Genomic DNA, 14,574 nt, shown 5'->3' with positions numbered 1-14,574 from the left:
TGCAACAGAAACTGCTTCACGGACGAGGTACGAGTGTGGTTTAAATCTCCTTTCAAGGTCTCACCTATGTGAAAAGGCTAACTTCCTAAACTGTTTTTCAGTTGATCTATTACCTTTCAGATTGAGTTTTTAAATTGAATCAATAAAATGAAAGCCTAGTTTATGCACAAGTATAGAAAATTAACAGAAATAACTTCTTCCTGATTTTTGAGGATTTTCAGTACACTGACAGCATTACTACCTGGCCACTTCAAAGCTACGTACCCTTCCTAGTTACTGCCCCACAGCTACCTTTAGAAGAAGTGGAAGGTTTAGGGCAGGTACCAGCCTGTCTCTGACTGCTGAGCAGCGCGGTTTGCACACTGCAGACACTTGGGAGAAGAATACAGCAACAGGATCTACTCAGAAGGGCAGCTGCTTGCATTGGAGGCCTTTAACATAGTGGGACTGAAATTTGACATCTGTCTAAGGCTCAACAAGAGCAGTTTAGGTGTCCGCTACCTGAACCTAAGCCCACGTTCAGATGTCTAGCCCCTCTTTCTGACCCAAGGGAAGGAAAACTCAGACGAGCATGATGGGCTACACTCAAAAAGTCTTTGAAACCCCAATTGTTTGTTACTATGCAGAGAGGGAGAGGGAAAGTAGGGAGGGAAGAGCCACCTACCATCATGGTAGCATTTTAACAAAAAAAGCTGGGACATCATTACTGAAAGGACCATCTAGTGATTCCAGATACCTAGGTAAGAGAATAAGCTTAAAGAAAAAGGGAGAGCTAACGCACACTAGTCATCATCTAACTTCTCAGCTGTTGACCAACAAGATGCTTCTCTGCTCCATAAGCACAGAATCACAGCATGGTAAACTACCAGAGGATGCCGACCACTGTGGCATAAATGCACTGACCGTACAAAGCGAAGCACTGAACAGATACAGTGCATTTATTATTTCTGCTTGAACACTTTTTCTTGGTGCAAATTTCATTCCTATTCACTGTCTCCTCAGAAATTAAAGAGGTACTTGCAATGGTGAAAACTGGCGCTATATGACTTCACAAGCCAAGGTCAAACAGCCACACAATAATAGAGCAGCTATACTGACCATGACAGCCTCAATGAAGGTGCACTAACTTGTTTACATGAACATGGACAGGGAAGAGTTGGGAGAAACTTCTATTCAACTAACAGTAGCAAAAATATTTATGGTTATCCAGAGCCTTGTGCTGCATGACAAAGAATATCCCATGTTCTTGATGCAGAGCTCAGAGATAGGACAAGATGGGCAGCAGACGTGTTAAGTCTTGCTGAGAGCACCCATGGAAACAAGCATCTGAGAAGCTTGCATGATGACTACCTACAGCAACTGCCTGGACTCCTGCACAACGACTGCCTACAGGCAGCACGGACAAAGAACCTTCTGGTCAGCGGGTGACACCTCTGAATCACTGTGCCAGCAGACAAGTGGCAATCAAAAACCAACTGGCAATCAAAAACCAACTGGCAATCAAAAACCAACTGGCAATCAAAAACCAACTGGCAATGCACCACTGCGTGTTGGGGCCTACCATTTTCCAAGTGACCACAGCAATTCTTCTCACCACTTAAATGGTATTCTTGCATTAGCTAGCGTCCCCACATAAAGGATGGGTGAGCTCTGTGCATTTTTTTCCATGGGTTGGCAACAGGCACATGTCCTTCTTGCCGAGAAGGATATCAAGTAATGCAGCCAGCTGGAGCTCCACTTGGAACATGTCTTGCTGCAAGCAGGGCGGGCTGAGCCGTAAGCAAGCTCCTGGCGCAGGCAATCTGCAGGCATCCCGCGCTGCTGCTCGCAGGCCTGTGAGGGTGGCCCGACTGATGCTGGTCTGTGCTGCTCGCGGGTGGCTTTCAGTGAGAAGCAATCCGCAAACAGCGCGCTGTCCTGGCAAGGGCAACGTGACAGGGTGTCCTGGAAGTTGGGCTTTTTCGAGGCAGTGGCTGAGGCAGCAAGCATCACAAAGCAGCTGGGCTGGCATCCCAGCAATGAAGCAGGAGGATGGATTAAGTCACATTCTCAGCTCAAAGGGGGCATCAGTGATACACCTGGAACGCACACCAGCATAAAGCCGCATCACGCTACCACAGCTGACTGAGCTCTGCTGCCTGCTGCCGTATCGCGCGGTGCTGCAGACATCCCGTGTTAGTGACAACAGCCTAAGAGACCAAAAGATCTGTCCAGGGGTCAGAGGAGAACCCCGGCATTAAACTGAGGACGGAACTATTGGCCACGTCCCAGTGTTAATTTCTCCATCTACTAGGCTGTCCTCCCAAGCACAACAATATTTCCTAGGGAGATTTTGCATAGCAACCTTTAACCACAACTTTTGGCTTCCTATAAGAGAAGGAGCTATTACCTTCTGAGGAAGACAAGCCTAAATTCTACAAATAGTTTTCTCAGCAAAATAGGGAAACACAAACACTGCCTGTCAGTAAGCAGTATACCAACAATGACAGGGAATAAACTATATACATTTACCTCTACTAAATGAGATGCAAAAAGGAGGTAAGCGCTCACAACTGCAAGAGTTTGGAATAAAGCTGGTTGTGTGTGCAGCTGATGCTTTGGCAGTTAGAGCTAACTAACTTTAAAGGGATACTTCTCCAGTGTAACGCTTTAGAATTATTTGATAAGAGAACAGTATTACCACTTACTCAAAAATTCCTACGTAAGCTCTACAGTACACCTACATATAAGCATTATAATTAAGCAATCAAATATCCAACAGATTTCAGAAGCTTATAACTATGTAATTTCACAAAATGATTTACCTTAGATTTTGCTGAGTCACTAGTAGCTGAATCTGTAGAAAAATTAAAAAAACAAACACAATTCTGCTCAGTTCTGTGCAATTTTTTCATTGTTGCTACAGACAATGCTGGACTTATGGAAAAGGACAAGCACAGAACAAAATGTGAAGCAAATAAAAACCAGAACAGAGTGAATAGTCAGAGCTCACAAAGATGCAAGCTGCACCACAGAAAGCCACCGCCATGAAAGGATGCTGTGAATTGTAGGCAGAACCAGCTCAATGATAGGAATGGCAAAGGAGCCCTGTTCTTCTAAGTAAAAAACAGAAATACTAATGTTTATTCGATGTTTTAAGTATACAGCCCCTGCAAAACCGCAGCTGAGAGACCTTTTCAGGATCGTACTGCGTACTCTCCTGAGATTGAGGATACACAAAGCAAAATTGAATGTCTTAGTACTGTTGGCTGGCCTAGGTACAAATCATGGCTCATGTAGTCATATTCTTTTGGTGAGGTTTTAAAGGAATTGAGTCATATTTTGTGTGTAACACCCCAATTATACATCTCTCTCCACCTCTGACTATGTATAGGTAAAATTTTATTTTTAAATCAGCTAGATTTCAGCAGCTACCAGTTTTGAACTTCTCCATAACAAGCGCCATTATGAAATGAAAAATGGACACCATAGTTTTACTGTCTCGCAAAACCCAAGATTATACAATTACAAAGGGGGTAGGAAGGGGCTAGCACAATGACTAAAAAATATGAACTTGGCTGTGTTCCAGCTGTAGGGACTTCCTCGCTGGGACGAAAGAGCTGAGCCCCCTGCCACACCCCTTTTTGACACATGGCTAATGCTTTATGACTAGAAAGACTGGTAGACCATACCATGCTATTTCTCCTCAGGGTCTGCTTCAGAGATAACAAGAAACAGCAGAAAAACTTTTAAAAAGTAGCATTGATCTGTTTAAAATACTCTTAAAAGAAAATTTACAGCACAGATCAACTTCTTTTTTTTCTTTCTTTCCATTTACAAGAAACGGGGGTTTCTGCAGACAAGGCAGCTACAGTGTGGGCAACAGTCCTCCTTCTTCCTACAGTTCCAGCTGTCCATCAGTGACATCACAGAATCCACTAATGACATCACCGTGTGATAGACTCCTCCCACTTCGCCTGTTACAACATCAGTATAAAGTGGCTGTTTCAGTAAGTGCTGAACAACTCTTTGGAAACTGAAATAAAAGCTAGAGACGAAGGGATAACATTTGTGGGATACAACATGCTGGGTTAGTGCAATAGTATAGTGAAGGGAGGGGAGAAAAAGTCACCAAAAAAGAGCCTGCAATGCTTGTCCTTAGCCACAAAAGAGGATGGCATTTATAAACAGAAGGAAATCAGCTTTAGTATAGACATACTGCAACATACTTATAAAAGTGCCCACCGCTTCACAAGAAAACATAACTCAATTTTTTGCATTCCTAATATTGTGAAGGAGCAACATTATAACACCAGTGAAGATCAGTCTTTCTGCCATCACAACAAACCACTTTACAGCAGCGTATCTGCTTCACCTCACGATGATGATTGCATGGGTTACTGTGAATAAATAAAATAGTACGTGCAAGCCCCATCTTTTTAATGATTATACTCCTGTTAGACAAAGTTTTCCAAATTATCTCATGCATGATTATCAACAACTCAAGTCTCTGAGAAGTGTTAATGATCTTTTGGAAAAGAGAAAAACAGTTTATTAGTAAAAAAAAAATAGGAAGAGAGAGTTACAGTGGATTAACAGAGTAGGTTATTCTAGCCTACGGACTAACACCGTCCAGGCAAGAGTTACCTGATACGTCTCCAGGAGATACTCCCGTTCTTCCAATGTTGGTGAGTAAATGATCTATGTTTGGCACTGGCTGAGATTCTACAGTGTTTTCCTCCTGAACTGTTGTCTATAGTTAATAAACAAAGATCTCTTCATCATCGTTTCAACAAATAATTCATTACGATTCAATAGCATTTAGAAAATCGCATTATTCACCTGAGGACACGCTTTCCTCACGTGTTCTTATTTTCCCATTTTGCTTTATGCTTTTAAAACAAATGCATGGCTTTTTTTTTTTTTTTTAAATTCATTACTGCAAGGACTGGAGAGATAAAAAGGTGCTTCTGAAGAGCAAACCACACATACAGTGATGTAGTAAGAAATATATAGACATTCTAAGGCAGCAGAAGCAGACTCTAAACTAAGATAATAGAACACAAATATTTATGACACAATACTTACAAGAGGTTCTTCAGCATCATCTTCTGTGAAAAACCAGTCATGCTACAATTTAAAATAAAAAAGGTGAAAACCCCACAGGAAACACAAAACCCAAATGTGGAACAATCAAACACGGGCATTACTAAAAATGATACCCTGGAGTTTGACGGACAAATACCAGACCCGAAATGGCCCAGTAAGAGAAAAGCTGGTCGATCTGCGTACGATCTTATTTTTTAAGTAATGAAATGCATCCACTTACTTTTTGGATGAGTGTTTCTACAATTTTATATTGGTCTGGCATGTGCGTAACCATGTGTGTCATGTTATCATCAGATGTCCTCACAAGTGTTGGACCAAATACTATTGCCAGGTTTCTTGGTTCCATCTAAGAAATGAAATATTTCCACATCATACATTTATAATGAGAAAATACAATACTATGGGCTAAGCACATTAATATAACACTATTAATATCCAAGAACCATTTTAAATGAGAACAAAAAAAAAAAAAAAAAGGTTTTTAAAACACATTACTGACTCAGGTAGCATGTTACACTGCACTAAAACTCTCCTATACACAGCTGCAAAAAATGCATTCAACATTTCTGCAATTCAGAATTCAACCTTACCTAACCCATTGCAAGTAAATAGCTCCACAAGCACAGAAAACTCAAGAACTCAGATACATTCTTTACCCTTTCAGGGGAATTTTTTTTTTCTTCCCATAAAGACATTTTTTTTTGTTTAGGAACACTGGTGTTCTAAGAACTTATTTTTTTTTTTTAGGAAAGGGCATTGGAGGTTTCTTCCTGAAAATGTTTACATGACACATGAAAAAATTAAGCTGGTAATCAAATACTGTATTATGTCTACTGACAAAGAGCTCATTCAATTTGCAGCTACTTTGGAGGAGGCAGCAGCAGCCAACATCATAGACCTAACATATCTATTCATGAGAAAAGAGTTATCCGATCATGTCACAACATTAATCATCCGCTTAATTTACTTTTAATATTATATCTCTGACAAGTAATTCCAAGAGAGTAGCAGCAGAAGACTTACCTTGTGTTTTTGCTTACTTCTCTGACTTACAGTTTATTCTTGTGACAGAGAATAGACCAGTAACACATAGGAGGCAAGGTCCTTGGGCTTGCCAGAAGGAAGTTGTGAGCATGACACAAGCCCCTAACACTTACTTTGACTTGAACTGTGGCCTTTTACAAGTCATACAATTATAGTACCCACCTCACTCATCTAGCCCTGTATGTTCTATAATATTAACATTATTTAAACAACATTTACACAGCACACCAAAACCATACAAAAATAAATAAAGTTTTACTTTAGGCATTGCATTTAAAAATGACATTTACTATCATTTCCTTATAATGCCAGCTGTAACTCCACTAAAGGTTATAATTTGTTAAATATTTTTTATATACACACACATATTTTTCTTTCATATTTAACTAGAAGTTATTATTTGCAGAACTGATTTTGGAGCCTATCATATTCATTTGAATGTAGTAATTTCCTGATCTTTTAAAAGATTTAAGATTGGCCATAGGATCCTCTATATAGCATCAATCATATCAATTTTTTTCCTGTACTCTGCACACTGGTAGCCAATTAACAAGCCACTATGTTACCTGCCCTGAGGTAAACATCCATAAGCACACCCATTTTGTGCACAGCATTCAGCTACCCCTCCCTGAGAGGTAAAAAAAAAAAGGGGATACTATTATTTGCATTTACTGTAGGATCATAGCATGCACAGAAGCACTTAATGCAAACTAACTCCCACCCCACAGGAATGACGAAAAGCTGTTCTTTGTGGTGGTCTAACACCCTGTAGTGAAGTACCACGTTCTACCTCATGAATTTTCTTTCTTAAAACCAGACAAACCAGCATCTATGGGGTCATGAAATATTCCAGGAATTACAGCAAGTCCTAGTCTTAAAAATTACTCAAGCATCCAGGAAGCCAGGCTTCACACAAAGCCGGTGCGACAGCCTCTGTCAACAGGTTCATTCAGGCCACACATTCACCTCTGCCCTGCCCAGACACACTGCTACTGGCATCTAGATGGGATTATATGAAATTCACAGACTCGGGATAAATTTAGGATATAAACAGTTATTCCCATAAGAATGAATACCAGTTTCAATAAACTCAATTCACACTAAACAGGTGCATATTTTGCAGGAGACCTTAGTCTAATGCAAAAATCTTCTCAGTATAGCAAAGGTCTTAATTTTACCTATGATAATAAATTATCACCTTAGTAGAAATAATCCCGCACAAAAACTGTACTTAATGAATGAAACAAACCAAAATAAATTATATTTTTGTTTCCGATACCTTGTTCTTTTCTGAGTTCTCTGCTACTGTCTTCAAGTGTGCAGAAAGAAACTTGAGTGTCTCGTAATGATGTTCAGGTAAATCATGAATCTGAAAGAAACAATCACTATTCAGAACATTAAATATTTAATGCTGATTTTGTAGTGCACCTACAACACACCTGATTTTAGCTTACCAGTCTTTTCAGTGTTTTCAGACGTTCAACAGGATCTTCTTTTCTATTGGCATCTATAAAGTCTGCATATTTGTCTGTTAAAAAAACACAGAAATTAATCATATATATTTTTTATATAAATACGTGTGTATATCTATGTATGTATACTATGTATATACGCCCTCACCCCTCAAGAAAACAGGTAACATATATATATTTATATGAATGACCTCCGGAAGTCACAAATTAGCCTATTAAATTGTATGTAACATAACAGTATGGCAGTAGGGAAAGAAACCAGCTTTCATAGAATATTGCAAGAGAAAAATTGCAAGTTTTACTCATTTTTTTTTGCAAATTCATAATTGCTCCACCATCAGAGAAATTCTATTTACAGCTCTCATTTTTAAGCTCTATGATCATGACAACTCCCTGCTATTTGGGGAAGAAAGAGGGCATTTGTTGCAGAGTTAGGATGGTTTCACTGGATTTTCTCTCAAATTACCTGAAAGATGTAAGACAACTGTTCAACAGTAACTTCTAAAGACAAAATCACAATGTAAACAACTTACCATTGGTAAAAAGTGGTTCTGGAAGCTTTCTAAAGAAGGATTTCAGCAAACTGCTTATCACATTCAAGTCTCGCCATTTCTAGACATTTAGAAGAAAAGGACAGACACACTTTATATCTCTATAATCACAACACAACCAAAAGTTTTTGTGACTTCAGCCTGGAAATAGTGTGATTGAAGACTTACATCATCATGAACATCAATGTCAGTCATTCCTTTGTTGAGCTCTTCCTGCATACTTGAGATGGCAGCATTATTTCCAGGAACTCTATAAATACCTGTGTACTCAAGACCTCTTTCTTCAACCAGTTTGCAGCATATATCAACAATCAGTGGAATATACTGAAGAAGAAGAAAAGTTATAAGTACATTTCAAAGTAATTCATACAAAAAGTATTTTAAAATCACCAAAAAAAAGAAAAATTGTCCTTCCGTACTTTGTTGGTATGAGCTGGGGGGCAGTCATCTAGCCTAACACCAAACGTTCCCACAGCAGATGGCTTCTTTTCAAATGTCTTCCTCATAATGCTTGGAATGCCTTTTCTCCATGTTCCCTTGTCTTTTGGTGGGCTTGTCTCATCTTTTTGTTGTTAGTATAATGCAAACAAGGAAATAAAGAAAAATAAGAACATTTAACTCACAAAAACTACTGTAAATACAGGTAACAGATTTGCAAAGATCAAATGATACCTACTGCATTTTTACTTCTTTTACTTTCCCAGCTTCCCACAACTCACTAAACATTAGTCTGTCTTAAACATACCTTCTACTTTTCTGTGATTCCAAATATACATTTGAACATACTCACACCCCAGATTTAGGAAAGCAAGTAGCTGGATGATACTGTGGGATTTCATCATTCTAGACTAAAGGTACATAAATTACATTTTAGAAAATTAAAAACTAGATTTAGTAAGGCAAGGTTAAGTCTCTGCCGAATCACAGTGCTGCACAAAATACCTGTGAAACTAGGCAGCCATGCTCACACTTGTGCAGACCTACTTACTCTTCCAAGAATTACCAGATTTTAGTCAGTCCTAAATCATTCCAAACAGGCCTCAAACACTTAAAGGTATTATCTATTAAAAAAATCAGATAGAGAGTTCAGTTGCTCTGTTTATCGCTCCTATACAATTCATGTAGCAAATTACAATTCCCATTTATCCTATACTGCAAGTTGCTAATGTAATAGTACTTCCTTCTTGTTCAAGTATTTCTGGAAACACTCTTTCAGCAGATTTAACATTTACTTAACATCTGTGATTTAGTTATATAATCTGTAGCACAGCAGGAGCAAAGGGACGTTTGTTGATAACATAAAACAGAATTCACACACAGCTTAAACGCAAGGCTGAATTGTTCAGAAGTGGTTGACCAAAACTGATTGCTCAGCCAGTTGCCTGAATTCGTGTGCAACATCCTTACAGGCACAGTCTGATCAGAAATACCACACATTCACACATTCGGGGGGGGGGGGGAGAGTAGCTTGTGACATTATTTGATGGAGTTCAGTTACTGATTTAAGTTTGCAGTGCCAGCTCTTTGGACTTTTTTGGAACTCAGCAGATGTTAATTTTGTTCTGGAAAAAATAATGGAGTTTCACTCCTGTACTGTATAATGATTAAGACCAAAAAAAAAAAAAAAAAAGTTCTCTACTTCTGAAACGCTTCAGTGGAAAACTCTGGTTTCTTAACAGCATATTTAAAATATGAGTTTACTGTGTTATTTCCAAGTCAGCTGGAGACAGAAGTATGAATTACACACAAAATTACTTCCAAAGCTTGGCAAAATTTTGGTGACAAGAAGCATAACACCTGTATTTTACTGCCGTTAACACTACATGGAGCTGTAGGAAAAAAAACCTGAAACCCCCTTGAGAGGGGACTAGAATAAAAAGGTTCAGGGATCTGAGAAGACCTGAAGTATGTCTAAGATAACAGCTAAATAAAGCAGCTACAAGAAATGAGTGATTATAGCTGCAGCTTAAAAAAAAAAAATCACTAAACTGGTTAATACCTGATTTGCATCTGTATATTCATGAGTTCGAAAAACCTGAATAGGCGTCTCGATGGCCTCACACTGGAGCTATAAGGAACTAAAGAAATACACAAAACATACAGACCTTTAGTGAGAAGCTTCCTTTCAGACTCGTCCTTAGGAGAATGCGGACTCTGGGTCCTCTGTTCTGCCTTAGTTCCAAGCAGAGTCTGTCTGATACTTAGACTCTGGCGAGGCGTTTTGGGAGATGGCTCCGATTTGCTGCTTGAAGAACTGAAACAGGATATATTACTTCAGTAAAAAGACGCTAGATAAGAAGTCTACAAGAACTACTGGCAGCATATAATTCACCTACCTCATCATCGTACTGTATTCTTTAATCCTTCGACTAATTAGATCTCTACTAGTGACACCAGTATCCTACAAAACAAATTGAGATCTACTTTACAATCTTATAAGACTCTTCCCATCAGACCGCATATGAAAAATTATCATTTCAATATAGTCAAAAAACCCCCACAATATCTAAAAGGCAGTCCTTTACAACAATAAGGACAGAGCATTTAAAATCCCTGAGTAAAACTGAAGTGAGTAAATACAAATTAAATGCTGCTGTTTACACTTTTTTTTTCCAAAGCAATACAATCTGATGAAATCCTGTTAAATTGAAAGTAAGTTTAAATAGAAAACATGCAAGTCAACACACCCTACTCTGAAAAATCCAATCCTATGTGCACAGAGTACTTATATAACTAACTACTACTACAGATACAGCTGAAAGACACGAATTCAAATGTGCTTTATCCATCTGTCTAATAACTTTTATTAATCCATTTTCCTTTGGATAATTATTTCAGATCTGAGCAGATATGCTTGACCACAGACATAAAAATATTCCTTTGTTGCTCATCACTGAAACGAAAATGTGCTGAGGACAATATTGGTACAGATATGGGTATGTTATGTATGACAGTATATGTTTGCCTTTCGTAATTAGCATTAATATTTAATTCATAGAAGCATCAACATTTAATCAGAGAAACAGGCATCCTTCAAAGTTTCACTTTTTAACTGCTGAGAAACCCATCCCACTGTACCACTGCGCACACCACTTTGCAATGCAAGTCTGAAGACAGAACACAATGGTTTTAATACTGCAATTATCTTTTAAAAAAGACCGGGGATTTTTAAGAGATCAAGTTAATATAAAGTGTCTTTAGTCAAATCAGCAGCAACATTAATTCATTTATTTCAAAAGTCTGCTCATTATAACTCATTTTTTAAACTTAATTTAATTATTTACTCAGTTACCTTGACTTTCACCTCATTTTCTTTTATGTTCCTGCACACATTTTGATCTATTTTTTAATGGCAAATTATTTCTTTTGTTCAAGTATTAATTACAAGAGAATAGAATCCATTTTTGATTAGAGACAAGAACTATTGCTTCTGCATTATATATTATATGATTACCTCATCATTTAAGTTGCTGTTGTCTTGTATTGCTTTAATCCATGCTAACATATTATCTCTGTCCTCAGCCTGAAATAGATACTCGCAGTCTGATGTGGTGAGTCTAAATACATTTTTTCTCTTGGTTTCACAGTATGAGATGTCTATCAAACAAGCATTGATGCTTATAGGTTGTTCTTCTTCAGATGGGGTGACTTGTTCCTTTTTATCCTTGTACAAATAAAGTGAATGACCTCGAAGAACAACATACAATTGCTTCCATGGCCGAATGCTCCCACCAACTCGCTGGAAAACACCAACAGATGTGTTAGTTTGATTATTTGTTACAGTGAATGTTTCCGGATTAAAAAACTAGCTCCAGAAGGTTTAAAAAGAAAGACTAACCACCTACCTACACCATTCTTAAGAATGGCCTGTGGAAAGATTACACAAAAGGACACTAATTGCTCTCGATGAGAGAAGTGGATTGTCAATAGCCTGCCCTCCCTTTAAGTGTGTGTTTGCATACGACAGTAGCAAGAAACAGAAAATGACCAGAATTTCACAGAGGCATTAAACAAATATAGTAAAAAATTATTTAGTAGACTCTTGCCTGTGCCTTTTAAACTTCATTCAAGTCAGACTCACGTTTACACACCACCACAATTCCAGACTCACTATTTTCCTTAACCTTTTAGTCTGTACCTTTGCAGAAGGCTAATCTGAACTCAACTCCACAACATTCACGAAAATTACAGCTTTTTTTTCCAAACTGCAGTTATCAAGGTATTGATTCTTCCTACTTAATTAGTCATTAGAAATAAGTTTACTTCACAGATGCTTTGAAATGTAAGAATTAGAATCATAGAATCATTCAGGTTGGAAAAGACCCTTAAGATCAACGAGTCCAACCGTAAACCTAACACTGCTGAGTCCACCACTAAACCCTCAGCACCACATCTAAACGTCTTTTAAATAATCCCCAGATATGGTCGGTCACACAACCACGTCCCTGGGTAGCCTGCTCCAATGCTTGACAACCCTTTCTGTGAAGAAATTGTTCCTAATATCCAATCTAAACCTCCCCTGGCGCAACTTGGGACCATTTCCTCTCATCCCATCAGTTCAGAAAGCAGGCTGTAAAAGAAGCTGAGGAAGTCACTGAAGTCAAAGGTCTAACAAGTCTAAAATTTTCTCCATCTTACTGATGTTCATACCCCAAAAATTCTAATTAAAAAAGTAAAACAGGAAAGCTCTAAATTTCTTATCTTAGGTTTACACCAGCTTATTATTTGTGCTAGGTTAAATAACTGAACATAACGGGTACCTTTCCCTTGTCTGTAACAAGCTGACGAAAATGGAGCCATCCTTCCTTGGAGGCATCACCAAAGACCTCTGAAGAAGAATCTTTTCGGGAACCAGAGTCTTCTGAAGATTTCTGGCTGTCTGGAACCTAAAGAAAATGTCACAGAAAGAACCCCACAGTGTACTTCTAAATACATTTCTCTACAATCCCTAAATGCAAGAGGCTTCTCTCTTTAAAAGCTGACACCTCATTCAGCAAAAAAGCCCCTAAGAATAAAAAAAAAATAAAATTGCTAAAGTTTCCATACAACAACAGTGACCTTACATATTGCAAGAATACTTTGAGAAACTGCAGGAGTCTTAGACTCCCATTAGTAAGTTTTTACAAAAGCACGCCATAGATATGCTTTGTTTACAGAAGCTGAGGAAAATGAAAAGTCATGGATCAAGTGGTGAGCCTAGGAAAAAAGAGACCATGTTTACTTACGCGATGCATACAGCACCAATTAGGGAAAAAAACCCACATTAGAATCAATTTAAATATCAATCAAAATCAAGAACAATTTCAGGAGTAGCAATTCCAATAAACTTAATATCTGTGTTTAAGGTATCACTTTGTAAAATTGAGTTGTGTAATTTGTACAACTTGCCACAGTACCATTTGTGATTCTTAGGAGTTGCTATATACATATATACCTACCTTAATCCCCTTTAAACTAGACACATGCTTAATGGATCTGTTGGGAGAAAAACAAATGTTAAAATGAGATTTTGTACACTTAAAAAAAGAAATCTCCAAATTAACGGAATTTTTTTTATGAACTTACGATTTTCCCTCTTCTCTGTAGTCATCCAGTCCTTCATCATATGACTTTGATCTCTCAGTTTTTGGAGCAGGCTGGCTATCCAGGACACTAGGCCGGATGGATTCTGCAAGCAAGTAGAAATTTTTGAGTATGTAAGCACCTGAATCACATTTTTGTAATTTATTTCCAGCAATAAAGAGTTTACAATTTTCAGTCTTGTTCCCCAGAGTGTAAAAGACAAAAAGTTGCATGAGGAAAAAAGAATATGAAATCAACACCCACCATGATCATGTGAAAGCTGTCGCCGAATTAAAGGGACTGGAGATGTGGGACTGGGAGGAACAGTTGTTATAGCTGGTGCTTGAGAAGCAGATGCAGAAATAACAGCAGAAGCAGGAATGTGTGCAATATCGTGGTCAATACTAGGACTAGTCGGTTCATCTACAAAGGTAATATATCACATATTAATATATTAGAGGCATTAATCAAATGCTCAAACTAACTAGCCATCTGAACTTCTCATTATTGGGGTATCAGATTAAGTATCTTAAACGTGAAATCTTTCAAACAAACATAAGGATCCTATTAATTCACAGTGTTAAATGCACACTTTTTTGTTTGGTTTTAAGAAAGAGAAGCCTGTTTTACTTTGTAAAAATGTTAACTGTATGTTAGAGATAAGGGCAAAGAACATCATACCCCATGATAGATTTTGCTGTGAGTGAATGAAACAGGAATTACTTGCTAAACTCTTGTAATGTTATTTTCAAGTAGACTATTTTTGTTTATGTGCGTAAGTGAAAGACAAACTTATTACATCAGGAAGTCTAAATTCAGACAGATAAGTACAATTTCCTACAATAAAATATGGGCAT

The 14,574-nt window shown here is 37.9% G+C and overlaps 1 protein-coding gene across 6 annotated transcripts in view; it reads right to left on the bottom strand.

Annotated features, from left to right (window-relative positions):
• Nucleotides 1-14,574, bottom strand: part of ARHGAP21 (Rho GTPase activating protein 21) — a 126,528-nt gene that overhangs the window by 2,878 nt on the left and 109,076 nt on the right. For all 6 annotated transcript variants that reach the window (XM_063324643.1, XM_063324644.1, XM_063324642.1 and 3 more), the window contains 16 exons: nt 13,982-14,140; nt 13,721-13,823; nt 13,594-13,630; nt 12,916-13,041; nt 11,610-11,894; nt 10,492-10,556; nt 10,261-10,409; nt 8,575-8,717; nt 8,324-8,479; nt 8,138-8,216; nt 7,587-7,660; nt 7,412-7,501; nt 5,309-5,434; nt 5,068-5,109; nt 4,627-4,732; nt 2,805-2,836 (listed from right to left, as the gene is read on the bottom strand). In XM_063324643.1, the coding sequence (XP_063180713.1) occupies nt 2,805-2,836; nt 4,627-4,732; nt 5,068-5,109; nt 5,309-5,434; nt 7,412-7,501; nt 7,587-7,660; nt 8,138-8,216; nt 8,324-8,479; nt 8,575-8,717; nt 10,261-10,409; nt 10,492-10,556; nt 11,610-11,894; nt 12,916-13,041; nt 13,594-13,630; nt 13,721-13,823; nt 13,982-14,140 (1,772 nt within the window). The remainder of the gene's footprint in view (nt 1-2,804; nt 2,837-4,626; nt 4,733-5,067; nt 5,110-5,308; nt 5,435-7,411; nt 7,502-7,586; nt 7,661-8,137; nt 8,217-8,323; nt 8,480-8,574; nt 8,718-10,260; nt 10,410-10,491; nt 10,557-11,609; nt 11,895-12,915; nt 13,042-13,593; nt 13,631-13,720; nt 13,824-13,981; nt 14,141-14,574) is intronic.

This window comes from Chroicocephalus ridibundus, chromosome 2, assembly GCF_963924245.1.
Source record: "Chroicocephalus ridibundus chromosome 2, bChrRid1.1, whole genome shotgun sequence".
Classification (NCBI taxonomy): domain Eukaryota; kingdom Metazoa; phylum Chordata; class Aves; order Charadriiformes; family Laridae; genus Chroicocephalus; species Chroicocephalus ridibundus.
This window is presented reverse-complemented; position numbering and strand designations above follow the sequence as displayed.